This window comes from Mobula hypostoma, chromosome 11 (genome assembly GCF_963921235.1).
Source record: "Mobula hypostoma chromosome 11, sMobHyp1.1, whole genome shotgun sequence".
Taxonomy (NCBI): domain Eukaryota; kingdom Metazoa; phylum Chordata; class Chondrichthyes; order Myliobatiformes; family Myliobatidae; genus Mobula; species Mobula hypostoma.
The window spans coordinates 98056329-98082935 of record NC_086107.1 but is presented as its reverse complement, the minus strand read 5'-3'; the positions used below and the strand labels follow the sequence as shown (position 1 = coordinate 98082935).

At 41.6% G+C, this 26607-nt stretch overlaps 1 protein-coding gene across 1 annotated transcript in view; it reads left to right on the top strand.

The window, feature by feature from the left end:
- sun2 (Sad1 and UNC84 domain containing 2) overlaps positions 1–23747 on the top strand; it is a 71294-nt gene extending 47547 nt beyond the window's left edge. Inside the window, exons 13-18 of the mRNA XM_063062605.1 lie at positions 768–992; positions 1804–1888; positions 3870–3985; positions 6152–6319; positions 15163–15255; positions 16796–23747. Of these exons, the coding sequence (XP_062918675.1) occupies positions 768–992; positions 1804–1888; positions 3870–3985; positions 6152–6319; positions 15163–15255; positions 16796–16909 (801 nt within the window). The 3' untranslated portion in view covers positions 16910–23747. The remainder of the gene's footprint in view (positions 1–767; positions 993–1803; positions 1889–3869; positions 3986–6151; positions 6320–15162; positions 15256–16795) is intronic.
- The last annotated feature ends 2860 nt before the right edge of the window (positions 23748–26607 follow it).

Sequence of the window (26607 nt, the reverse complement as noted above, 5' to 3'; positions counted from 1 at the left end):
CAGTATCACAAGTGGTAGAGAAAGGGAGAGAAATAAAGTTACCTGAAGTTGTAGAATTCAATATTAGGTGTAGAAGTGCTGGCCCCACTGTCCACGAAATCTGGGTAAGGTACAGGCAGTGAGCCCTGGCCTTCTACCAATTGACTTAAATCTCTAATTTCTATAGGAAAGGTGTTCTTCTTGTTCACTCAATCTAGATTTCTCATAATCTCAAAAGCATTCCAATTTTCCTGCTGTAGATCCTGGAGATGCTCCGCCCAGAACCATCATTGTCCGTCCCTGGCAACGTCCTTGTAAATCTTTCTTGCACCTCTCCGGTGCTATCAAATCCGTTCAGTAGTGAGATGACCAGAATCGAATGTTTTCCATAGTTCCAAGATTACCTAATTAATATGCACAATATGCTGGAGGCCAAAACAGCGACTGTTTACTCTTTTCCATAGATGCTACCTGGCCTGCAGCATTTTGTGTGTATTGCTTTGATTTCCAGCATTTCAGATTTTCCAAGATTACCTGTCCCACTGTTGTCAGAGATCTGTGATCAAGCTTTCAAAGATCCCTCGGTTCCTCTATCTTATTTAGTAAACTTTCAGCTATCATGTTTTCCTTTGCCCTATTTCCCTCCCCAAAGCATAAATTTAGACATAAAATAAAGCATAGAATATTTTTAAGATGACAACCGTGCGGAGTTGCATAGAATTAGTTACCTGCATGTGGTGTTAACTCCTATACCAGAAGAAGCACTGACCCTTCTCTTGCGCTTTCAGATGCGGGCGGCCCTGGTCCCGCTGGTCAACAAGCTGCTCTTTGGTTCGTCGCTGGACAGCACAGAGGTACCATCAGGGCAAGTGCTGACAGCACAGCTGGTGCAACGCAAGGAACTGGAAAACCTTCTTGCAGGCTTGGAGAAGAAGATTCTCACAGGTCTTTCATACAACACCGGTCAGCCAACAGAGCAAAATTTGGCACTTGTCAGGGCAGGGATTTTTCAGGTACGTCCTAACTCTGGAACAGACGTCTCTGTTTCAGAAATGTATTTTATTCATAATATACACTCAATGGCCACTTGATTAGATATGCCTGTACATCTTCTCATTAATGCAAATATCTAAACCTAATCGTCTGCTTATAATCTTGGGGGAGGGGCAGCATGTGGTGGTGAGTCTGAGTGTACAGGAAATGTCTGATAGGGAGGGCCCCTTTCTGCCAGCCAAGTGAGGCCTTGGTACCTGTTGGTGAGTATGGTATTGAGGTATTCTGGCAAATGACTCAATTCTGCTTGGAGAATTATCCAAGAAAAATCCGCTATGATTTTTCTCCTGCTAGGGTCTGCAGTGTGCTCTGAGCTGACCACTGGATGTGGTCAAATGTTGTTTTCTGCAGGAGCTTCTTGATGAAGGTCAGGAAGTGAGTGCAGCTGTAACCAATGAACAAGTGTGTGGCAACAAGGTGAAATTACAGAATCACACACTCTTTGCCCATCCTACACTGTTGTGGCCAGGAGCTCTGTGCGAAAACGTGATTGAGTAATGATGATAAAGGTTCAACAGCAGTCACCACTGTTAACTCCTCCATTCTTGCCATTAGGTTACAGTGCAGCTTGTGGATTTTAATAATCAATTGCTTACCTTATCATATGATCCTGCCACCTTGTAAGGATACATCAGCACTCCACTGCCAACTTTTATTGGATGTGGTTAATTCCAGATTGTGGGAATAGAGGGAATACACGGGCAGGAGTATGTGCTCTACTGACCCATCCGTATCCCAATTTATTATCGCCTTACCGTTTGGCATTTGCAGGAAGTGAAAAACGTTGTGGATCGTGCCCTGGAACTGTACAGTGCTGATCGGATTGGATTGGTGGATTACGCACTGGAATCTGCTGGTAAGTATCAGATGTATTCATCTCAGAAATCCAGGGCCAAGTACAATCCTGGTTGTAACAGGTTGAAAGAGTCTTGTGTGGGCTGTCTTTCCCTCTTGCTGTCAGGATTCCCAGAATGGGAAAGTACATCTGGTACCAGTGTTGGTAGTGCAGCTTTCCCCACAGTTGCTGAGGTCTCTGCTGTTAAATATTTTATCTCCTGGTCAGTATATGTTGTACCAGCCACAACAGATCTAAAGTTTAAGCAGCCAGTTGGTTGGTGCAGCTGTGTCCCAGGGCACCGTGTGTTAAATCCAGCTCCGTCTTCATTCTATCCACTGAAGTCCCTTATTCTTGGAATCACATCAATAAATCTCTTCTGCACCTCTAACGAAGCTCCGCATCTTTCCCAGGGTGAAGGACTAGAACTGAAAACACTGCTGCAGCTGTGGCCATGACCAAACCTCTGTTTTATCAGGTTCCCTGTGATTTCTTTGCTCTTCTACTCTGTGCTTCTACTTATAATTTTTCTTTTCAACATCTCTTTCCTTCTTTGTGAACAATGCCCCTGAGCCATTCATTCCAGGTCTGTTTTCACCTTCTGTTTATTTTGCCTCCTGTCATCGCTTTTTCAAAAATATAACATGTCACTCTATTAAGTTAAAGGTGCCACCTATCTGCTGATCTGTATCTTCTTCCTTTATGTCCCTCACAGTTCACTGTGTCCTAAGTTCCGTGTTGTTTGTAAATTTGGAAACTCAGCATTGTGTATGATACATATGAAGCAAAGCAGAGGCCCTTGTCTGCCCTGGGGAACTTGTTTTAACCTTCCTCCAGTTGGGAAGTCCATTCACAAGTCCTCTCTCCTGTTATTCCTTGAGGCAAGGTTTAAGTTGCAGAGAACGTGAGAACAAAAGGAGAGTTCTATGATAGACTGGTGACCAGGAGATATTTGAATCAAGCAGTGGTGCCAGCTAGGGGAGGATGTAACTTGGAGGACACAAATTAAATCTGAAACACCAGTAGAAGAGCGAGGAAAGGGGAAAAAAAACTCACGTTTGGAAATATGGTTCTTCTAAAGCTTATACTGGGTTTCACTGGAACTGTGAAGGAATTTCAGTCTTCTGCAGATTCACCAGGTTATTTCCTGGATTGGACTGTTAGCTATAGGGTAGGTTGAACAGTTTAGAAGTATATAAAACTGAGAAGTGTAGACAATATCAACAGCAGAGGCCATAGCTTTAAGGTGGGAGGGGGAAGTTTACAGATGTGTGAGGCAGGTTTTTTTTATGCAGAGGTAGCTGCCTAGAATGTGCTGCTGGATGAGGTAGTAGAAGCAGATACAAGAACAATGTTTAAGAACCGTGAACAGAAATGAAAGAGGAATGCAGACCATGTGGTTAGTTAAACTGGCATCATGGTCAGTGCAGACATGGTGGGCCAAAGTGTGCAGTATTTTGTTCCATAAGAAATGTACACCCTTGCTGGTCACTGTCTGAAACAAGGTCAAATATAATGCTTTAACTGTTTACTTCAAGTTGGGAGGAAGATCATATATAGGCATGTTAATTGTCTCAGAAAACTGACCACAAACAATATTTTTTACAATCTAGTTCTGTTTCATTTTATGCTGCAGAAATTTGCCCCATTGCAATTAACTTACTGTAAAAATAGCTCCATTCAGTACTGTTGCAATGGACGGAAAAATTTACGGGTTAATTAATGCTAAATTTTAAGAGGATTCTCGCACCCAACCACAATTTTGTGAGGTGGGCATCAATGAGAGTTCTGTGCTGAAGTTACCTATAGACTGTTGATTTATGAAACTTATGGAGTTGTGCTGAATGTGATCAGTTCCTAGATAAATTGTTATTTGCGTCCAGTGCGCAAATGAGCACTCGCCCTGTGCTAGAATTTTGTTGTTCTTTCTAAATGTTAGATATTTCTTGAAGAGTTGATCATCTTTGTCTTTTCAGTGATTTAACCATTTTTCTTTTGTTAGGTGCCAGTGTAATCAGCACTCGCTGCTCGGAAACCTTTGAGACCAAGACGGCTCTTCTTAGTCTATTTGGAGTTCCACTGTGGTACTATTCCCAGTCTCCCAGGGCTGTCATTCAGGTATATAATCCTCACATTGCGGCTCCGTTCTTTCCTGAAGGCAGTGACACCTGGAGACAGATGGATACAAATGTGCTGTATGACCTTAAGATTTGCCGCTCAGCGCAGCAGGACTAGGGCCTGCCTCCTGCTCTGAACTTGAATTCATTTAGTTTACGTGTGAAGTGACATGTATGAATAGTTCTCACTCAGGAAAATGATGCACTACGTGACAGGGTGTTGATATAACTGTCAAGTAACATCTTGCACTGGTTCATTATACACGCTTGATAAATACCACAGCTCTGAGTTGCAAAACGGAAATAAAAAGTACTAATACAAACAGGCAATTAGGCCCTTTGAGCCTTTTTCCCACATTAGTATGATTATGGCTGATCATAAATTCTATCTTACTTCAGCTTTTTTTTCACATTTTGATCCTTCTGGCCGTGAGAACTATACCTAATTCATAAGCATAATTAATAATTTGATTTCAACTACTTTGTGTCAAAATTCTTCAGGTTCACGCTCTCTGGATTTTTCCTCCCTCTTCATGTCTTCCCTTTATCTTCAGATGGTGACCCTCGTCCCTGACATTAGGTACCTACAACTAATCATTAGAGTCCTGTTAAGATGTTGTAGATTTCTGTGAGAGTATTCACAGTTTAAAAGGACTTTCTCTTCATACATCACTCTGCTGAAACTTTGCTGCACTCCCTCCATAGCAAGAACATTCCTTCTCGTGTCTGGCAGAGTTCAAATTTTCTAAACCTATTCTGTATAGCACAGAAAAAGGTCCTTTGGCCCATCGCATCTATGTAGACCAAGTACCCATCTATACTCATCCCATGTAAAGGCAACATACATCAAAGTTGCTGGTGAACGCAGCAGGCCAAGCAGCATCTATAGGAAGAGGTGCAGTCGACGTTTCAGGCCGAGACCCTTCGGCAATTCAAGTACTTGTACAAAAACTTTGTAAATGTGGTGAGAGTATCTCCTACTTAAGCAATGTATTCAAACGTCAACCAAAAAGTTTCTCCTTCGATCGTCTGTATACCTTTCACTCCTTGCCTTAAACCAGTGTCCTCTGGTCTTGGATATCTCTATCTTGGGGAAAGTTTGTGTTTTTTGTCTATCTATCCAATCTCCACCTCAAATTCTTATACCTCTAATGGGTCTCTTCTCCAAGGAAAACAAACCCAGCCTATCCAGTCACTCCATCTTAGTAACATCCTGGTAATACCCTCTGTCCTATCATATCCCTCTGATAGTATGGTAACCCGTACTGCACACATACTCCGGCGGTGGCCTAACCCATACTTTATAAAGTTGTATTGTGACCTCCTTGCTCGTACAGGTCCACAATCCCTTATCCAAAATCCTCGGGGCCAGTTGCATTTCGGAATTCAGAATTTTTCAGATTTCAGACCCCCCCCCCCCCCCCACCGCCCCGATACCAAAAACATGTATGCTCAAGTCCCTTATTTAACCTGTCTTAGTGTGGTGGACTTTAGGACCCAGTGGCACACCAAACCTACGCACATACTCCCGTATACTTTAAATCATCTCTAGATTACTTATAAATCCTAGTACAATATAAATGCTATGTAAATAGTTGTTATACTGTATTGTGTAGGGAATAATGACAAGAAAAACTTTATTTCCAACAAAAACATTCAATAAAACATAAAGATATACATCTTCAAACGAACTGAATCAAACACATGGTAAGTGACTTATTGGAATAAATGTAGACCGTCACTGTCACTATAAAACCTCAGTAACTTGTCTTTCTGTTTATTTAAATCATATACAGTGGTAGTTCCGACACTATTTTCTTCAGTAAGACACTGCACAGACACACCACGATCAAGCTTCTGCAATATCAGCGAACAGCAAATGCACGTGTAACCAGTACGAGCGCTGAGCCACAACTGACGTCTGGCGGCCTCTGCTAGGGCTGCCACGTCACACCTGAGTGACGTCAGCTGTTGGTGAAAAAAAACTTCGGTTTTCGGAGCTTTTTGGATTTCAGAATTTCAGATAAGGAATGTGCACCTGTATAGTCAATGCCTGCCTTCAGCACTCTATCTACTTGTGCTACCACCTTTGAGAAGTGAGACAGATTTCCTGAGGTAACTGTGGGTAGGAAGTTTTGTAATTTGTTTTTCTTGTTCTCTCTTGCAGCCGGATGTTCACCCTGGGAATTGTTGGGCATTCAAAGGCTCGCAAGGCTTTGTTGTCATTCAGCTTGCTGCTCGAATCAGGCCCACGGCCTTTACCCTAGAGCACATTCCAAGGTCAATTGCTCTCCTTGGCTCAACCAGCAGCGCCCCTCGCGACTTCTCAGTTTTTGTAAGTGAAACGTGTCGAATATGAGTGCACTCTTCAGTATGCTGCTGAACAAAGTGAGGTATTTGCGGACTTTGGGTTCAATGTTCAATGTCACACAACGGACATCATTGGCATGGGTTCTGGTAAACATTAACAAGCTCCAGGATAAATAACACTCTACAGTCTAGGATATGAATTCTGGAAGGGTCCAGACCACAGCTTTTCACATAGTGCAGTGGTCCAGAAGCAAAATGCTGGCAATATAATTCAGGTTCTGACATTACAGTGTTCCAGTATAGAGCAACTTGTTGCTGGTAACTCCACTGAATTTCATCAGCCTCATTTAGATAGATAGATATACTTTATTGATCCCGAGGGAAATTGGGTTTTGTTACAGTTGCGCCAACCAAGAATAGAGTATAAATATAGCAATATAAAACCATAAATAAATAATAATATGTAAATTGTGCCAGATGGAAATAAGTCCAAGACCAGCCTGTTGGCTCAGGGTGTCTGACCCTCCAAGGGAGAAGTTGTAAAGTTTGATGGCCACAGGCAGGAATGACTTCCTATGACGCTCAGTGTTGCATCTCGGTGGAATGAGTCTCTGGCTGAATGTACTCCTGTGTCCACCCAGTACATTATGTAGTGGATGGGAGACATTGTCCAAGATGGCATGCAACTTGGACAGTATCCTCTTTTCAGACACCACCGTCAGAGAGTCCAGTTCCATCCCCACAACATCACTGGCCTTACGAATGAGTTTGTTGATTCTGTTGGTGTCTGCATATTTGGGATTACATATTTGATTATGATACCACCTTATTCTCTAATGCACACACAGATCTTAGTGCTATACTGTTTGATATACACCACAGCCCTCTAATGTTAAACCCTGTTATAAGAGCATCCTTTTTTATATCCATCTTTCCCAACTTTATGCCCTCTTTTATATCCTATGGACAATAATGAACAGTAGATGAGCAGCCTCAATCAACAGATGAGATGAAAGCTCTGTATTGATGCCATGTGTTTTCTTGAATGGTGGTGAACTAGAAATGAGAATTACTTGTTTCCATGCTGGGTCTATGGGTATAGAAGTGGCTAATGAGACCTATGTGGGATATGCCGACTATACCACAGATAAGGCAGAAAGTGTGTGATGAGGCAACAGGTAGGGGAAGGTGGTATGTGTGTTCCTTCCACCATTCACAAAAGATCTCTTTGTGTTCCAGCAACATGAACTTGAGATTCTCACAACTATCCTGAATGCTCCCTGCATTGAGTGTTTGCGGGCCAGAGGTCCCCAGTGGGAAAGTTGCAGTTTTCTAAGTTGGCTTTGAGAAATACTTGAACCTTTTCTGTCCATCTGCTGATCTCTTGCTGTGAAATGATTAGAGTACAAGAGTTGAGATGCCATATTACAGTCATACACACATGGGTTAGGTTACTCTTGGAGTACTGCTTTGTTCAGGTCACGAAACAGTAGGAAGGACATAATTAAGATTGAAAAAGTGCAGAAAAGATTCACAAGGCCGTTGACTCAGGACAAAGCACCATCCTGAACATTCACACCCTCCATCACTGGTAACAGTAGCCACTCTATGTGCCATATATAAAATGTGCTAGTTATTTTCACAGGTTACTCTGTAGCACCTTCCAAAGTATGAGCTCAATTACCAGGCAGCACAAGAGCAGCAAGCTCATGGAAAAACCACAACGTGGGTTCCCCTTCAAGTTGAATAACATCTTGACTTAGAAATGTATTGCTGCTCCTCTACCTCCAGGTGTAAAGGCTGATTTATGCTCGTGCGTCAAATGGACGCCGTAACCTACGCAAGTGGCCTACGCGCGTTGTGAGCATTTATACTTGTGCGTTGGTGTGTCTGCATCGCTCTGCAATTCGGGCACCTCGCACATGCACACACACCTGCCCGTGCAAGGCTTCATTGTCATGGTAGTCTTTGTAGGGGTAAACAAGTTTAAAGCGAGGGTCTTTTTTCGTAAAAGCGAAATGTGTCCTCCATAATTTCGGATGTCTGTAAAGTTTTATGGAAAGCATTGCAGCCAGAGTTCCTTCTCTGCCCTTCAGTCGCCCAGTGGGAAGCTATTGCAGCGTAGGAGAAAATGCGATGCTGCCAAGCGGACCAATCACAGTTGTTGCGGGTTGCGGTCTGCATTGCTGCGACACATAGTTACATTTTGGGAGAGTTGGGTGGCAGGCTACGGCGTAGGGATCCGCGTAGGCACTGCGTAGGGTTCACGGATACTCCGTACCTACGGCATCCATTTGACACAGAAGTATAAATCAGCCTTAACTCTTGGAACACCCTCCAACGTCAAGGGAAGGACTGAAGATGACAGCTCACCATCATCTTGGGGGCAATAATTTGCTGAGCATATCCATAATAAAATTTTTAAAAATACCCCATCCCTCTATATATTAAAAAAAAAGGAATTAGAGCAGGACACTATTCAGACCTTTAAGCCTTCTCCAACTTTCAGAATCATATTTATTATCACTGGCATATGTCATGAAATTTGTTATGCGACAGCAGTACATTGTAACACAATTAAAAAATGAAATGTACAGTATATGCTAAATTAATAGTGCAAAAAGAGGGGGGGAAGTAGTGAGGTAGTGTTCGTGGGTTCAATGTCTATTTGAGAATCGGATGGCAGAGGGGAAGAAGCTGTTCTGAATCACCGTGTGTGTGCCTTCAGGCTCCTGTACCTCCTACCTGATGGTAGCAATGAGAAGAGGGCATGTCTTGTGTGATGGGGGTCCTTAACGATGGGCGCCACCTCTTAGAGGCATCGCTCCTTGAAGATGTCCTGGATGCTGGGGAGGGGTAGTGCTCATAACCGCGCTGACTGGGTTTACAGTGCTGTGCAGTTTACTTTGATCTTGTGCAGTGCCCCCACCCCATACCAAACAGCGATGCAACCAATTAGAAAGCTCTCCACGTTACATGTGTATAAATTAGCGAGTGTCTTTGGTGACATACTAAATCTTCTCAAACTCCTAATGAAATATAGCCGCTTTTGTGCCTTCTTTGTGACTGCATCGATATGCTTAGGCCTGGGATAGATCCTCCAATGCTGACAGCCTGGAACATGAAATTGCTCACTCTTCCGGGGCGCTTAGGTGCGACTCGAGTAGCAGCAGTACTCTCAATGGATATGATTAAATATTCCCGTTTCAGCCTGATACAGCTAAAAAGCACAACTGCTTCCAAGGTCAGTACAGTCAACAAAATGTATTAATGCGTTTAAACAAACTATCGCTGCTTAAAACTGACAGAAACAACACCGATTGTGGTCGGAAGCACCCATGGAGGAAGTACGGGTGCAGTGTGGGGTTACAAGTGCGTTTAAGGAAATGGGGTTTTAAACTCCCTGTAACGATTATCTTGCTGGCAAACATGCAGTCTCTGGTGAATAAAATCGATGATCAGAGCTAGGGTGCTGAATCAGAGGGACATTAGGACCGCGTTTCATGGAATCCTGATTAACCCCTTCTGTACTGGATGCAGCCGAACGCCTTCACCATTGTTTTGGGAGATTTTAACCAGGCCATTCTGAAAAAATCACTAAGCAATTACCGTCAACAGATCACTTACAATACCAGAGGAAACAACACACTGGATCATTGCTACACCACCATCAAGAATGCCTACCATGCTATTCCACGCGATCACTTGGCTGTACTTCTACTCCTTGAGTGTAGGCAGAGACTGAAGACTGCAGCACCAGTAGTGAGGACCAAGAAGGTATGGACAAGGGAAGCACAGGAGCACCTACAGGACCGCTTTGAATCGATGGACTGGATTGTATTCAGGGATTCATCTTTGAACCTGTATGAGTATGCTGCAGTTGTTACTGACTTCATTAAAACCTGTGTGGCTGAGTGTGTGCTTACAAAGACTTGCTGTACATTCCCAAACCAAAAGCCGTGGATGAACCAGGAGGTACATCATCTGCTGAAGGCTAGATCTGTGGCATTCAAGTCTGGCAACCCAGACTATACCAGAAAACCAGGTATGATTTGTGGAGGGCTATTTCAAGGGCGAAGAGACAATTTTGAACGAGGTTAGAGGTGACATCGGATGTACAGAACTTTGGCAGGGACTGCAAGACATTACTTCCTACAAAGCGAAACCCAATAGCATGAATGGCAGCGATGCTTCACTACCAGATGAACTCAACACCTATGCCCACTTTGAAAAGGAGAGCACAGCTACAGCTGTGAAAATCCCTGCTGCACCTGATGATCCTGTGATCTCTGTCTCAGGGGCCGATGTTAGCCTGTCTTTGAAGAGAGTACACCATCGCAAGGCAGAAGGTCCCGATGGAGTACCTGGTAAGGCTCTGAAAACCTGTGCCAACCAACTAGTGGGAGTATTCAAGGACATTTTCAACCTCTCACTGCTATGGGCAGAAGTTCTCACTTGCTTCAAAAAAGGCAACAATTATACCAGTGCCTAAGAAGAATAATATGAGCTGCCTTACTGACTATCGCTCGGTAGCACTCACGTCGACAGTGTTGAAATGCTTGAGAGGTCAGTCATGACTAGATTGGACTCCTGCCTCAGCAAGGACCTGGACCCATTGCAATTTGCCTATCGCCAATAGGTCAACGGCAGACACAATTTCAATGGCTCCCCACATGGCTTTAGACCACCTGGACAACACAAACGCCTGTGTCAGGATGCTGTTCATGGACTATAGCTCAGCATTTAATACCATCATTCCCACTATCCTGATTGAGAAGTTGCGGAACCTGGGCCTCTGTACCTCCCTCTGCAGTTGGATTCTCGACTTCCTAACCGGAAGACCACAATCTGTGCGGTTTGGTGATAACATATCCTCCTCGCTGACGATCAACACTGGTACACTTCAGGAGTGTATGCTTAGTCCATGGCTCTGCTCTCTAAATACGCATGACTGTGTGGCTAGGCATAGCTCAAATACCATCTATACATTTGCTGACGATACAACCGCTGTTGGTATGCCAACTAGTGGAGTGGTGCCACAGCAACAACCTGGCGCTCAATGTCAGAAAGACAAAAGAGCTGACTGTGGACTTCAGGAAGGGTAAGACGAAGGAACACATACCAATCCTCGTAGAGGAATCAGAAGTGGAGAGAGTGAGCAGTTTCAAGCTTCTGGGTGTCAAGATCTCTGTGAGGATCTAAAATGGTCCCAACACATCGATGCAGTTATAAAGAAGGCAAGACAGTGGCTATACTTCATTAGGAGTTTGAAGAGATTTGGAACGTCGACAAGTGCACTCAAAAACTTCTTTAGATGTACTGTGGAGAGCATTCTGACAGGCTGCATCACTGTCTGGTATGGGTGGTGGGGGGATGCTACTGCACAAGACCAAAAGAAGCTGCAGAGGGTTGTAAATCTAGTCAGCTCCATCTTGGGTACTAGCCTACAAAGTATCCAGGACATCTTCAGGGAGCGGTGTCTCAGAAAGGTGTCATTCATTATTAAGGACCTCCAGCACCCAGGGCATGCCCTTTTCTCACTGTTGCCGTCAGGTAGGAGGTACAGTAGCCTGAAGGCACACACTCAGCGATTCAGGAACAGCTCTTCCCCTCTGTCATCTGATTCAATGTCCATGTGGACATTGAACCCTTGGACACTACCTCACTTTTTTTTAATATGAAGTATTTCTGTTTGCACATTTTTTAATCTATTCATAATATGTATACTGTAATCGATTTACTTATTATTATGGTTGATGCTGTGGTTAAGAAGGCATACGGTGGGCTGGCTGGTGGCGCAATGACATCAGCGCCGGACCCAGGAGCGGAGGTTCCTGGGTTCGAAACCAGTTGGGTCCGCTCCCGAGTATGCTTTCCATCCGTGCCGGGTAAAATAAAGGGAAAATACTGTGAAAATGTCCATGTGAGGAGTGGTGCGCCACATAGTCTCTCTCTCGCTCCGCGCCTTGTAAAAAAGCCATGGAGAGAAAAGATATCATCACGGACACATGCACAGACACGCACGCACATGCACAGACTCGCATGCATACAGGCACACACCAAAAAAAAGCCATACGGTGTATTGGCCTTCATTAATCGTGGAATTGGATTTAGGAGCCGAGAGGTAATGTTGCAGCTATATAGGACACTGGTCAGACCCCACTTGGAGTACTGTGCTCAGTTCTGGTCACCTCACTACAGGAAGGATGTGGAAACTATTGAAGGGGTGCAGAGGAGATTTACAAGGATGTTGCCTGGATTGGGGAGCATGCCTTATGAAAACGGGTTGAGTGAACTCGGCCTTTTCTCCTTGGAGCGACAGAGGATGAGATGACCTGATAGAGGTGTATAAGATGATGAGAGGCATTGATCGTGTGGATAGTCAGAGGCTTCTTCCCAGGGCTGAAATGGTTGCCACAAGAGGACACAGGTTTAAGGTGCTTGGGAGTAGGTACAGAGGTGATGTTAGGGGTAAGTTCTTTAACTCAGAGTGGTGAGTGCATGGAATGGGATGCTGGCAACGGTGGTGGAGGCGGATATGGTAGGGTCTTTTAAGAGACTTTTGGATAGGTACATGGAGCTTAGAAAAATAGAGGGCTATGGGGAAGTCTAGTAATTTCTAAGGTAGGGACATGTTCGGCACAGCTTTGTGGGCCGAAGGGCCTATATTGTGCTGTAGGTTTTCTATGTTTCTATTATTGTTTTTTTTTCCCTCTTCTATATTGTGTAATGCATTGTGCTGCTGCTGCTAAGTTAATAAATTTCACATTATATGCTGGTGATAATAAACCTGATTCTGATTCTTTCCACTCGTCCCTCTGTGAGTACTGGTGTGTTCCCTTGTCCTATCCTTTGAGGTCCACAATCAATTCTTTGGTCTTGCTGACTTTGAATGCAAGTTTGTTGCTACGGCACCAGCTGATCTACCTCACTCTTGTACACCTTGTCACCAATTGAAATTCTCCCTACAATAGTTGTGTCATCTGCAAATTTATAGATGGCATCTGAGCTATGCCTAGCCCCACAGTAATGGGTGTAGAGAGAGAGAAAACAGTGGGCTAAACACACATCCTTGAGGTATGCCAGTGTTGATTGTCGGAGAGTTGGAGATGTTATTTCCAATCTGCACAGACTGTGGTCTTCCAGTGAGGAAGTCGAGAATCCAATTGCAGAGGAAGATTTTGAGGCCCAGGTTTTGGAGCTTTTTGATCAGAACTATAGGACTGATTGTGTTAAAACGCTGAGCTGTAGTCAATAAACAGCAACCTGACGTAAGTATTAGTACCGCCCAGATGATCTAAGGCCACATGAAGAGCCATTGTGATTGCATCCACTGTAGACCTATTGTGGTGATGGGCAAATTGCAGTACTTGCTTTGGCAGGAGTTGGTCCTATCAAAGTACTTTATCACTGTAAATGTGAGTGCTAATGGGTGATTAGTCCATATTCATTACCCCTGATCCCCTAAAGTTTTGATTACTACAATGCTGAGACAAGCTAAAAGCTTTGGTTGTCAGCTACAACTGATGTTTGTGGTAAAAGGGCTAGTAATCTTTGGGTTTGCCTTTTTCCAGAGCATGCTCTTGAGTAAATCAATTTGAGGCATTGTATTTCCCAGTTCTGCACTTTCCTCCAGCTCAAATAAAATGCTTCTTTTACCAATATACCCCCATCTTATTTCCATCTGGCATAGTTTGCATATTGTTGTTTGATTGTTTGTGGTTTTTGTATTGCTATATTTATGCTCTATTCTTGGTTGGTGCAGCTGTAACGAAACTCAATTTCCCTCGGGATCAATAAAGTATGTCTATGTCTATCTTTGACTAATTTTTCTTGTCACTGATTAAATATTCAGCACTCAGGTTGAGTTGAACTTCACAATCATAAGTAGCAACACAGCAGTACATGACCTTATAAATGGCTCAGTGCCTACATTCCAGATCATAACTATTCCTAGTTAAATCTGTAGAAGCTTGTACAGTTGACTGAAAGCAAAGAATTGCAAATGCTGGAAACCTTGATATTGAACCAGAAAGATTTGGAGATACTAAGTGGATCAGACAGCACCCATGAAGGAAAAAAAACACAGCTGATGTTCCAGCTCAGTAACCTTTCATCAGTTAACTCTGCATTGAATTTGGTTTCTAGATTTCGCAGCACTAGCTTCCATTGTACCTCCCGTACTGAACTACTTCAGCAGCGAATACAATATAGATTTTGTTCTGTTGTAAATGAAGCCACAAATAAACCAATAATCTGGACGTGCTCCTGAGACCAAGCTCCATGCTACGTGTGTTGGACGTGTCCACTTCATTCAGTTTGCTTGTGTTACAGATTCACTTCATAATAAACAAGGTGGTGAAATTGTTCTGTTTGAAACATTTAGGGAACTAATTCTCTTTCAAATAAAATGATTTTTTTTTCTAAATTTTTAAAAAATATTTTAGAGTAACAAGACAGAACAGGCCCTTCCCGTCCAATGACCCGCACTGCCCAGCAGCCCACCTATTTAACCCTAGCTTAATCCCAGGACAATTTACAATGACCAATTAACCCACTAAATTGAGTGTCTTTGGACTGTAGGAGGAAACCAGAGCACCCCAAGGGAAGCCATGCAGTCATGGGGAGAAGGTACAAACTCCTTAGAGACTGCATTGGAATTGAACTCTGATCTCTGACCCCCCCCCCCAAGATGTAATAGTGGTGCCCCCATGGTTTATATTCAATAAAGTTTTTTTTTACAAACGAGTGAAAGCCCTGCTGTACTCATTTGCCTGATATAATTGTTGGACCAACTTGGGAGGGGAAATTTCTGGGTGCAGCTGTTACTGTCTGGAGCAGAATATTGTTGATTTTGCTTGTTTACAGGGCTTAGATGATGAGGATCGGGATGAAGGGTTCCTGTTTGGACAGTACACCTATAACCAAGAAGCGGATCCAATCCAGACATTCCAGGTGCAGGTATGAACATGCAGAAAGGACCATTGGTTCTTTGCTAAAATAATCCTATCACCTTGTTCATGCTTTTATTTTCATATGTCTTGAATATACTTTATACTTTATTGTTGCCAAACAATTGATACTAGAGCGTATAATCATTACAGCGATATTTGATTCTGCACTTTGCGCTCCCTGGAGTACAAATCAATAGTAAATTTAAAAAATTTAAATTATAAATCATAAATAGAAAAGGGAAAGTAAGGTAGTGCAAAAAAACCGAGAGGCAGGTCCGGATATTTGAAGGGTACGGCCCAGGTCCAGGTCAGGATCCGTTCAGCAGTCTTAACACAGTTGGAAAGAAGCTGTTCCCAAATCTGGCCTTACGAGTCTTCAAGCTCCTGAGCCTTCTCCCGGAGGGAAGAGGGACGAAAAGTGTGTTGGCTGGGTGGGTCGTGTCCTTGATTATCCTGGCAGCACTGCTCCGACAGTGTGCGGTGTAAAGCAAGTCCATGGACAGGAGATTGGATTGTGTGATGTGCTGGGCTGTGTTCACGATCTTTTGCAGCTTCTTCTGGTCTTGTACAGGACAACTTCCATACCAGGTTGTGATGCACCCTCGAAGAATGCTTACTACGGTGCATCTATAAAAATTAGTGAGGGTTTTAGGGGACAGGCCAAATTTCTTTAGCTTTCTCAGGAAGTAAAGGTGCTGGTGGGCCTCCTTGGCAGTGAACTCTGCTTGGTTGGACCAAGTCAGGTCATTTGTGATATTGACCCCAAGGAACTTAAAGCTTTTGACCTATTCCACTTGCGCACCACTGATGTAAATAGGGTTGTGCGGTCCGCTACTCCTTCTGAAGTCAACAACCAATTCCTTCGTCTTGCTGATGTTGAGGGATATTTATCTATCTATTCCTAAAACATGCTCCTCAATATAGTAACTGGTAGTTGTTTTCTGACAAGTGACAATATCTGACCATCGGCTTGCTCTAGTGTTTAAGCTGTGATTTCAATCTTTACCTAGATTTTGTCACTTCAGGCATTTTTACTTCAGTCAGTCTTTGCAGAAGATCAAACTGATGTATTCCAGTAAGCGGGAACACGGTAACAAAGATTAATCGCGTGTTCAATGTGCTGCCACTGGACGTTTTATAGTTGGTTACAGAAGACAACTGGATTTATGGCTGATCTACTTGTTGTAGTTGCTGGTCACAAGCCAGTTAAACCCAACCAAAGTACAGGTTTTGATATTACAACTACTTAGTCACACCAATTGCCACAAAGCAAACGTAGAGCATAGTGTCTCCCCCACCCATGATGTTACAAGAAGCAATAGCTTTGCTTTTCCCTTATTATCAATGCTGTATAGTCTTAAAAGAATGTCCTGGATTCCATGTAAAACACTGAAAATGGGCTACTAACATGTCAATTGTAAATTTGGTCTGCAGCTAAGCCCCGACCCCATCCCAAAGCCCTGCCTTGTATCTGCACATATGTTTGTACTGTAGCACAGGTTCCCTGATTTGATGCCTTGTCTTTTATTCTTCCTTTTGACTTGTAGAATGAAGATCTTGCAGCCTACCAAGTCATTGAACTGAGGGTGAATAGCAACTGGGGTCATCCTGAATACACCTGCCTCTACCGATTCCGTGTCCATGGAGAGCCAGTGATGTAACTCCAGCAGTCTGCCATCCTGCATCCTACAGCCCTTCATCGACCTGGCCAGGTTTTATTTAATGCACATCTGAAGCTTCAGTGCTGGTGATTGCTCTAACTGCTGCCCAATCTCTGCTATGTTGCTTATTGCAAATAAAAAAAAAGCCCATTTTACAGGAAGGAAATACAGAGGTACTTAGTGGAATGTATTGAAAAGAAACACTCAGTTTCAAGATTGTGAATATCCTAAGCCATGAATAATATGGAGAAGTGATTGGAAGAAATCTATTGTGTGCCATTATTTATGATGCACTGTTCATGAAATTTTACCCTATCACATTGCACCTTTCAGATTGAATTTCCACCTGTTCATCCCAATGGAAAAGTTTGAGCATGTATTTTTATTATGGATTTTGAACACATGCAATGGTTTTAAACTTCTTGTACTGGACATTAAAGTAATTCCATAACATTGATTCAAAGTTGATTTCCTATCAACTGCAGCAATGAAATACAAGGAAACACTGGCAAACAAAGTCTCACTTTTTTTTAAGAAAGAGGCATCTGGGCTTTTCCTCTTTTGTAAATAGCCATTAACTTCTGCTGGGTATATAGTTTGCAAATGGTAGAATATTTGTATTTGCTGGAAGAAATGTTATCATGCACCCGACTGAAATTCTAATACCATTCCCACGCACATTCCAGCCAGTGGATGGACCAGTGCGGGCATTGTGTCTGTCAGGAATAAACTGTTACCATGCTGTGGGAACACTCATTCTGATCAAGCGTCCAATTGCACTGCCATTAAATCGGTACTATTTTAACTAAAATTAATAATTTTCAGAAGCTGATAGTTGACATAAATCTACCCCACCTCACAGACCTTTAACAAGAATATTATGCAAGCTTGTCAGCACAATACACAAAGACCTCTTGGCTTGGTGTAGAACTTAGAAGAATGCCAACATTCCCAGGAATTTTGGGAATCTTTATAAGAATTCTAATTCCTGCTATTCAGATGGCCTGGATGAACCAAGATTAATCACTGTCTGAAAATCCACATTGCTTTTGTTTGTGTATGTGCATGGGAAGTGAACAAAGCTGGTAAGATTGTCCATTGCTAGCTGCTTTAACAGACACACTTATCTGGACTGGAGTTCTTCACCACAATATAACTCTGACAAATTACCAACCTTTTACTGATTTTTATTTTGAGCTGCTCAGTTACTTAATTTCTTGCATTTTCTATTAAGATTCTAATTGCCCATTCAGTTATTTAACCACAGTTCTACTGCTGTTGAGGCTTCATGGTCCCGTACACAGGACCAGTACACTGCCCAGTAAAGTTTTTCCAAAATCTGCATCTTTCTCTTGGCATCAGCTAGGGTGTGGTGGGTTTCTGTCGAACTTGTTACTTAGTGGTTCAATTACTAAACAAGTCAGAATAGCAAGCCCTTTGTTACAGTTTGGGACAAGATGTTTTGGCTGTTTATGCATTTGTAAAAGTTTTCTTTGTGCTTGGCTCACCCACCATAAAGGTTAACAATCAGTTTATCTTTGGCAACTAATTAATTTCCTCAAATATCCAGTTGATTGCTGAAGCACTCGGAATTTCAAAGCAAGATGCAGAAAGGGCTAATTTCCCATTTTTGAATTAATGGTCAAAGTATTTATTATTATTCTTGTACCCAAAAAAAAATGAAATCCAGTATTAATGGTTCAATGACTGGTGGAAGGAAATCTTTCTATCCCTTGTGTGTACTGTATGTCCATGACAATTTGGTATATACTCTGACTCTTAATTGTCCTCTGTAATGGTTTAGCAATCGAGACTTGCCAAATCATAAATGAGTGATCAAAAAAAAGTATGGTTCACCACCATCTTGATGACAATTGAGGAAAGGTTATAAACTTTCATCGTGTCACCGACTCCTATCTGGACTGATCTAAATCGTTATAGATGCAAGGTCTTGTTTACTGAAGTTTAACCACAGAGAGTAGGCCCCACCAGTTATTCCCCAATGTTAAAAATGATATTTCATCATAGCCCGTGGACACATTCACTCTATGCATTTGACCTGCAATACTCTTCCAATGTTGACTTCCACTGGAGTTCCAAAAATTCAAATAAAAGGATATATCTTTTTCTTGTATTGTTGAGCAAAAGTAACATGTTGGGGAAAATATTCAGGGGTTCAGCTTCCACTAACCAATGTTAATTGTGACATTACATAAGAGGATGCCTACAAATCTTGTTTCATTCGGGCATTTGATATTGTAAAGATTTTTATGATTTACTATCGTGTACAATGGAGGAATTTTTAAACTGGGATTATGAAATCAATGATAGTTTTGAATTTTTTTCCAGACCTGCATATTTGTACAGTGTGTGACATTCAATGTATTAGATTCTGAAGTGCAATACTCAGTGCAGTTAAAGTATACTTATTTTATATTTATTATTTAACATTGTTATCTTGAGTTTTCATTATTTTAAAACCAGTATTTCTGGAAACATTTCAGGAAAAGAGAAAAAAAGCAAGTCAATTCAATTGTTTATAAGCAAGTACTGAAGGAAAAGCAAAAAAAAATCTTAAAACTGTAATGATTAGACTTAGTAGGATCAACAGAGAAAATTTTTTCAGTTAATGACTTTTCATTAGAAATGTTAACTGTTTTACCCCAGCATAGATCCTACCAGACCCGAGTGCTTCCAGTATTGTCTTTATTTAGAGTATTAATAGAAACGTAAGCATGCTCTCCACTGCCTTGATATGTGCTCATCGCCAATATTGAATAGGGTTTGTAGATCAACAGGAAACATCGTGCTGCCTTTCAATTTCTTTTATAAAATTTCATCTAAATGATAAGTTTGTCTCTGGCAAAACCAGAATTTATGGACATCCCTATTTGCCCTAGAGAAGGCACTGACGAGGTACCAACTTCTCTCTCTGCATTCCTGGGGAAGCTGCTCTCAGTTCCTGCTGAACAGGATTTACAACATTTAAATTTAGGGATGATGTACTTCTGTCAGAATGGTGTACGAGTTGTTATGGTGGTGTGTTCTCACATCTACACTCTTGTCCTCCGTGTTAGAGGTATTAAATATTGTCCAAGTAGCCTGTGTGAGTAATTGTAACTTGTTTTGTTGATGATACAGACTGCAGCTACAGTGTGTTGTTGGTAGAGACAATGATACAGCATGATACTTTGTCATTGGTGTTGAACGTGTGTTGTTGGAGCTGCACATGCAAATTTATGGGGATTATTCCATCATGCTGCTGAACTATAAATGGTGTCAGGCGGTGAGGCACTTGGTGCAGGACTGTCAATCTAGCCTGCTGTTTGTCTGGTATTTCCCATATCAGCCAGTGCTTGCACGCAACCTTTTTTTTGCTCTGTGCAGGTGTGGATTGTTTCATCGGCGGAGGAACTGCAAATGGAAGTAAACACTATACAATCATTTGTACACTCATACTTCTGATCTTATCATGGAAAGTCAGTCATTGATGAAATAGTTAAACTAGTTGGGCCTTGCAGACAGCACACTAATGTTTAACGAAGTATCAGATGTGCTAAACTAAATTTGATCTCTAGGAAGCATCTTGGACTATGTTACTACATTAAAAGTACTATTCAGGTGGGAGTGGTAATTATAAACTAGAAGGACAAGATGTATTTTAGCTTATAAAGAGCACTGCTGTGATCTCACCTGGTGTACTGTGTATTGGAATAAGCTCATTTAAGGAAGGTTCTTGATAGACTGGAAGCAATTCAGAGAAGATTTATTGAACCAATGCCTAGCATGGGTTGCCCCTGAATGAGGAACAGTTGGAAAAGGAGGCTTGTATCTCCTGCAGTATTTTTCAGAGCAGGAGGAGACTTCTTTGAAACATAAATGTTCCTGAGATGTTTTCTCTCCTGAGAGAAGTTAGAATTTTGAGGATCAGGACCCTTGGGAACTCCATCCTCAAAAGGCAGAGGCAGAGTCCTGGAATATTTTTAAGGCAGAGGTAGACAACTTCCTGAGGAACAAGGCATAATGTAGATAGATGGGAATGCAAAGCTGAGGTTACTATTAGATAAAAACAACAGGAATTCTGCAGATGCTGTAAATTCAAGCAACATACATCAAAGTTGCTGGTGAACGCAGCAGGCCAAGCAGCATCTATCGGCCTGAAACGTCGACTGCGCCTCTTCCTATAGATGCTGCTTGGCCTGCTGCGTTCACCAGCAACTTTGATGTATGTTACTATTAGATAAGCCATGTTCTTGTTAAATTGTGGAGGAGGTTTGAGAGGTGCAGTGGCCTGTCCTGTGCCTAATTTGTATGCACATTTGTATGATTTGTAACAAATATTAAGAGCTACAGGTTTCCGTAACTTAAGTCAGTTTGGTGTATGTAGTCTATTAATGACTGCAAGTTTAAATCTAATTGAATGTTGTTCTGTTCACCCAGTATGCATTTAACTTCCCTGCCAGTAAATGGAATTACCAGTGGAAGTGCTAGTGTACCAGACAAACAAATGTCATCTAACTTAATTTGATTTTTTTCTTCACAAATCGGGCAGTGATTTATAGAATTGCATGCCAGTAGCACATGATATATTTTAAAAATGCTTAAAGACCTGAGTCAGTTCAAACACCAGCTGCCATGCTGACTACAAAGCTTAATTGCTCTTATACAAGATCATGAAATCACTTGCATAACTGCTTTCAACATGCATCTGCTACAAGGCCTTCCAGCTTAGTATCCATTGCTACACAGTTATATGGTTCAGAATGAAATTATACATCTCCTCAAATTTTTAACTATGGGACAGCAGCCACTTAACCTAAGTCAATTGAAGAAAGAAATCTGGCTAAAAATACATTAGGAGCTTGATGCAATTTATTCTTTTGATCCTTTTGCATCACTGTTCTGATTTGTGTTTGTCAAAATGATTTTGTTCATGGATGGGAAATGCTTCATAAACTCATGGAACAGGGAGAACAGGCCAAATTGTGAAGTAGAAATGTCTATTTAAGGAAAGTCCATTTAGAACACAAACACAGAGCTTTGAGGAAGGGTAAATGCAAAAGTAGGTACTTTCTGCAATAACATTCCCATTCAACAGACATCCAGTGTAAATCTAACATGCCACCATCATCATCATCTGAAGGTCCACATTGAAATGGTGTTTCTGGTTTACTTTCCTATAGCAGCACCTGCTTTAAGGTACCCTACCTGAGGGTCTACCTAGGCCTTTGCATGATTGTCTATTTACCTTCCTCAACAATCATGTGACAGTAATGTCCCAGTATCAAAGAGACACTGATTGAGGGTGAGGCCTTATCCTCTGCCCACACATTTAGTGCTTTACCCATGATCAGAAATGGTCAACAATTTTGCCTGTTGCTAGACACAATTTACTCTGCTGTTTCTCTGAGCTTTTAGAGAAATGCAGTTCAACTGCACCATTAATTGCAAAACATTTTAAATTTATTTACTCTATGGTACACAAGATTCTTCCAAATTATTAAAATTAAATTGTTGCCAAGCGCTCACTAGCCATCGGAATGAAACTTAAAGTAGTTTAGGATGTTATCTTTCAGCATCATGGACTATTTTGAACACGACATTTGGACTGGAATCCTGCCATGCATTCTTGAAAATAAATTGTCGACTGGTGTACTGATTGGCAGCCTAACCAAGAAGTTTCCAATGGCCAGTGTGAAAAATGGAAGTAATGAACTGAACAAGAATTTGAGAGTTTGGTGTATGCTCATTGAAGGTTGCATTCATGTGCATCCCATATTGTACTATAGCTATCTGGAAATGATTCTTAAAGTCAGGATTTATTTCTTAAATTTATTCCATTTGATTTGTGGTTTGTTTTAAAGCAGCAATTGTCAGAAAGCATCGGGGGGGGGGAAGAGGCTGAGAGCAGAGATGGAAAATTCCTCACACTTGTACATTGCTGCCATGTTGATTTCATTGTATAATCTTGTATTTTCCACTAGCATCAGTAAGATTAAGATTGGAATTTTCTAATTTTGTTCTCCTTCCCCATACTATTTATTTCCTGTGGTTATAATATAATGGAAAATGTCATAAGAACAATGTTAGTCGCCAAGTAGTCTAGCTTAAAGACCAGCAGTATTAACTGTATCTGCTATATGTATCATGAGGCAATATTTGCACTACTATGCTATTGCACTGCTCACAGGCACCTTTAAGATTTATTAAAGGATTTGTCACAATGATTCAAAAAGAACCAGCAAAATGAAATTAAACTATTGCCAGCTAATGTTAAATAATTATTGTATTGAAGTATTAATTTATTGATAGGGCTACCATCTATAGAAATGGGGACATCAAAAGATTTATTTCTTAAAATTGGTCTGCTTTTTTAAAAAATGCTATAGTTGAAGAAGCAAGAGTCATCCATGCTGTGCAATGCAGTAGGTTTTAGCCAAAATGAATATTAAAATCACGATAGAGGAGCTAAACATTGCATTTCTCTCCCAATATGCCTAATAATATTGTTTGATTTTATTGCAACGTGCATTTAATGTAATGTGATAAAATAATGCTTTGATTCCTGATAATATATACAATATTTTACTTTAAAGCTTTCAAATGAAATGCAAAACTAACAGTATTTTTTTCATTCTGCTTATTGTTTACAATAAAAAAATCAAATACACCTTGTATGTATTATAAACTCAGTTCCAGCGTGATGTAACTACTTGATCAATGCAAACATTTTCTACACCACTCAAAGAGTTTTGAAAGTTATTTTTTTAATTTTTTTCTCTTAATTTACTGATGTTTTATTGTTTGCACTGCTGAGAAATAAAGCTTCAAATGCATTGAAAAGGTTGTGATACACTTCTCAATATTTAAAACTGAGAAATGGGTTTTGGTGGTAGTGGTGTGTAATTATCCAAATAAACTTGCCCAAGTTGTTGAAACTATTTTACAGGCAAGAAAGCCAGTTTCAAATCTGTTTTACTGCAGACTGAAACTAATTCTAGCTGTGTGCATTTTTCCTATCTGTGGTGGTTGGGCAGATGACTGCCACTGTTTGGCCGGTGCTATGAAATAGTGACAGCAAGTGACCTAGGTCTCATTAGTATGAGCTAATAAGAGTTTTTAAAACAGTTGGCATTACAGAATCACACCAGTTTACCATTGTAACAGTCAACTAGTCATAAATACAAGAAATACCACAGGTACTGGAAATCCAGAGTAACACTCAAAATACTAGGGCAACTCCAAGTTCCTCCCTTCACCAGATTGTACTCCTTCCCCTCTCCCTCAGCTTCTTATTCTGTCTTCTTCCCCCTTTGCTTCCTGTCCTGATGAAGGGTGTGCCCAAAACTTCGACTGTTTATTCTTCTCCATGGAAGCTGCCTGACCTGCTGAATTCTTCCAGCATTTTGAGTGTTACTAATAGTCAGCTAGGCCAGACTATTCCAGTTAAATTAAATATTTGTGCTCTCCTTATTGAATGAATTGCAATATCATATCAACCACTGCTTAAACTAGTGAGAATTTGATAGATCATTTTATTTCCAACAACTGTACATTAACAATTCTCTTATCCACGGGTACTAATCCTGTAGTCAATGTCCTCAGAAACTTTGCTATTTTCTCCCACATTTTCAACATCCTAGGATATATTTCATCTGGGCTTGGTGATATGTACATTGGTAAAGATAATAAATCTCTGACTCTTCATTTACCATGTTTCTCCCCTATCTCACCTTAAACACCTTCACTTGTCCTCCTTCAACATACTGGTGTCATTCTCAGGGTTTGCTGAATTTCAAAGTAAGTTTATTATCAAAGTACATGTAGAAACATAGAAACAACCTACAGCACAATACTGGCCCTTCGACTCACAAAGCTGTGCCAAACCTGGCCTTACCTTAGAAATTACCTAGGGTTACCCATAGCTCTCTATTTTTCTAAGCTTCATGCACTTAACCAGGAGTCTCTTAAAAGACCCAATCATATCCACCTCCACCACTGTACCCAACAGCCCATTTGACACACTCACCACTCTGTGTAAAAAAAAACAACTTACCCCTGATATCTCCTCTGTACCTACTTCCAAGCACCTTAAAACAGTGCCCTTTTGTGCTAGCCATTTCAGCCCTGGGAAAAAGCCTCTGACAATCCACACAATCAATGCCTCTCATCATCTCCATCAGGTCATCTCTCATCCTCTATCGCTCCAAATAGAAAAGGCCAAGTTCACTCAGCCTATTCTCATAAGGCATGCTCCCCAATCTAGGCAACATCCTTGTAAATCTCCTCTGTACCCCGTTTCTATGGTTTCCACATCCTTCCTGTAGTGAGGCAACCAGAACTGAGTGGGGTTCTCTAAGTGGGGTCTGACCAGGGTCCTATACAGCTGCAACATTACCTCTCAGCTCTTAAACTCAATCCCACAATTGATGAAGGCCAATGCACCGTATGCTGCTTTAACCACAATCAACCTGCACAGCAGCTTTGAGTGTCCTATGGACTCGGACCCCAAGATCCCTCTGATCCTCAACACTGCCGAGAGTCTTACCATTAATGCTATATTCTGCTATCATATTTGACCTGTCAAAATGAACCACCTCACACTTATCTGGGTTGAACTCCATCTGCCACTTCTCAGCCCAGTTTTGCATCCTATTGATGTCCCGCTGTAACCTCTGACAGGCACCCACACTATCCACAACACCCCCAACCTCTGTGTCATCAGCAAATTTACTGACCCATCGCTCCACTTCCTCATCCAGATCGTTTATAAAACTCATAAAGAGTAGGGGTCCCAGAACAGGTCCCTGAGGCACACCACTAGTCACTGACCTCAATGCAGAATATGCTCCATCTACAACCACTCTTTGCCTATGGTGGGCAAGCCAGTTCTGGATCCACAAAGCAATGTCCCCTTGGATCCCATGCCTCCTTACTTTCTCAATAAGCCTTGCATGGGGTACCTTCTCAAACGCCTTGCTTAAATCCATATACACTACATCTACTGCTCTACTTTCATCAATGTGTTTAGTCACATCCTCAAAAAATGCTGACTATTCCCAATATTATGCCTCTCCAAATGTTCATAAGTCCTGCTTCTCAGGATCTTCAACTTACCAACCACTGAAGTAAGACTCACTGGTCTATAATTTCCTGGGCTATCTCTACTCTCTTGAATGAGGGAACAACATCTGCAACCCTCCAATCCTCCAGAACCTCTCCTGTCCCCATTAATGATGCAAAGATCATTGGCAGAGGCTCAGCAATCTCCTCCCTCACCTCCCACAGTAGCCTGGGGTACATTTTGTCCAGTCCCGGTGACTTATCCAACTTGAAGCTTTTCAAAAGCTCCATCACATCCTCTTCCTTAATATCTACATACTCAGGCTTTTCAGTCCACTGTAAGTCATCCTTACGATCGCCAAGATCCTTTTCCGTAGTGAATACTGAAGCAAAGTATTCATTAAGTACCTCTGCTGTCTCCTCTGGTTTCATACACTTTTCCACTGATTGGTCCTGTTCTCTCATGTCTTATCCTCTTGCTCTTCACATACTTGTAGAATGCCTTGGGGTTTTCCTTAATCCTGTCCACCAAGGCCTTCTCATGGCCCTTTCTGGCTCTCCTAATTTCATTCTTAAACTCCTTCCTGCTAGCCTTATAATCTTCTAGATCTCTATCATTACCTAGTTCTTTGAAC